A 1,595-nucleotide genomic window follows, 5' to 3' on the forward strand; every position below is an offset into this window, starting at 1 on the left:
AACTGTGGCTCGTTGGTAGTTTTTCCTTTCAAGAAGGTAAGAGGAGATCTGCAAGAAGAGGTTTGCATCTGTGTTTAATTCTACATAGTCTGTAGATCATGTTACATTTTATAGAAGAAAATACACCAGATGCGTTTAGGCGATACAGGCAGCATGGGTAAAGCCGATGGGGCTGGGCTCGGTCGTGATACTCAGATAACTTTTATAGGTATTTTGTATGCTTTTTGTGTCGTTCTCTAATCCGTGTTATGTGGAGCGGCAAGATAGGTAACACGTGTATTGATTTATCATTCAGCACCTGTGTTCTTTGTAACATTTGGTAAGACTCGTTCCTTTGTATTATGATATAGTACCGACTTGTAGCATATTCCCGTTGCGATCGCATGGCTAGGAGGACGAAACTCATTACTGTTTGGTATAACGAGAGAAAAACAGGTATGTGTGTGTACTGGTAGGCGTGACACAATGCTAAAAGTGTGCTCAGGTGCGGACAGGTACATCAGCGTAGCATCAGTCGGAGGAGCTACACCGCAGTACGTCCGGCGTGTGTGCTCGCCGCGCTCTGAATATGCACCCACTGCCACCCTATCAAAACTCTTTAAAATGATAATCAGGTCCGCTGTAATTTGTGGGCGGAGCCAAATAGCGAGCGGTGGTTGGTCAAGATGGCATGGAGGTGGAGTCTGATGCGAGGGGGCGGAGTCATCTCGGGGCTGCGGGGCGGCAGGGCCTCAGACGCCAGTTCTTGGGGAGACGCTATCCCTCTTAGACGTAGCGTGCAGACTCTGAAGCATTTGCAAGCACTCATGCACACGTAAACACTCGGTGTTCTCATACTAGCAGTGCTGTTGTTTGGTGCTCGGTGGGTGACGACCATCATTAACAATATCAGAGCGGCACGAACGGGCCGTGTGTGTTCCCCGGAATTCGTTTCTCGGTGCAGTGTGTCAGTCATTCAGCAAGCGGCGTAGCGCATGTGACCTGAGTGTTGGTGTTGATGTTATGACGTCAACGAGGTCAACGGAACACAGCGGAGGGTCAGGACAGTGAAGATGGCACTCATAATGTGGCCCCGCAACGTGGACAGTGGCCAACTCACAGGTAGGAAGATAAACTCTGCGGTCCCCCAATACCCCATTTCGCGGGCATGGTAGAATCACACCAAGTTTGTCGCGAAAGGCAACCTTTGACGGGAAAATCAGCCCTGCAGGAGGGAGGAGAGCGCGGGCAAAACGCCGCAAGATTTCGTGTGTTGTCTTTAGAATAGGTAACACGTGACCAGGTGTGATATAAAGGTGCCGGGTCTGTGTGCTGTTGGTCACAAGTCGGTTCACAAGACTGTTTAGAATGACCAAGTTAACAGTGTTATTTCGATTATTTTCACTTCTTGGGGGCGAAGGATTACAAAAGACGCCATGGGGACGATTGGCAGCATCATTCTGTTTAGGACTGACGTGTTTGAGTGCATGGTTTGGAGAATTCATTTTTTCACATGCAAAACAAAAACATTTTCTCATGTTCTGATTAAACTGAAGCTTATCGGAAATGAATTTGTATTCAAGGTATAAAGTAATATAGTGAACATTAAATAGATA

At 47.4% G+C, this 1,595-nt stretch overlaps 1 protein-coding gene across 1 annotated transcript in view; it reads left to right on the forward strand.

The window, feature by feature from the left end:
* Nucleotides 1–730: 730 nt before the first annotated feature.
* The window catches only part of LOC119594151 (POU domain, class 2, transcription factor 2-like), a gene marked incomplete in the record, with an annotated part of 67,768 nt that continues 66,903 nt past the window's right edge, over nt 731–1,595 (forward strand). The window contains 1 exon segment of the mRNA XM_037943220.1: nt 731–1,101. Coding sequence (XP_037799148.1) covers nt 1,053–1,101 — 49 coding nt within the window.

Source organism: Penaeus monodon, chromosome 33 (assembly GCF_015228065.2).
Source record: "Penaeus monodon isolate SGIC_2016 chromosome 33, NSTDA_Pmon_1, whole genome shotgun sequence".
Lineage (NCBI taxonomy): Eukaryota > Metazoa > Arthropoda > Malacostraca > Decapoda > Penaeidae > Penaeus > Penaeus monodon.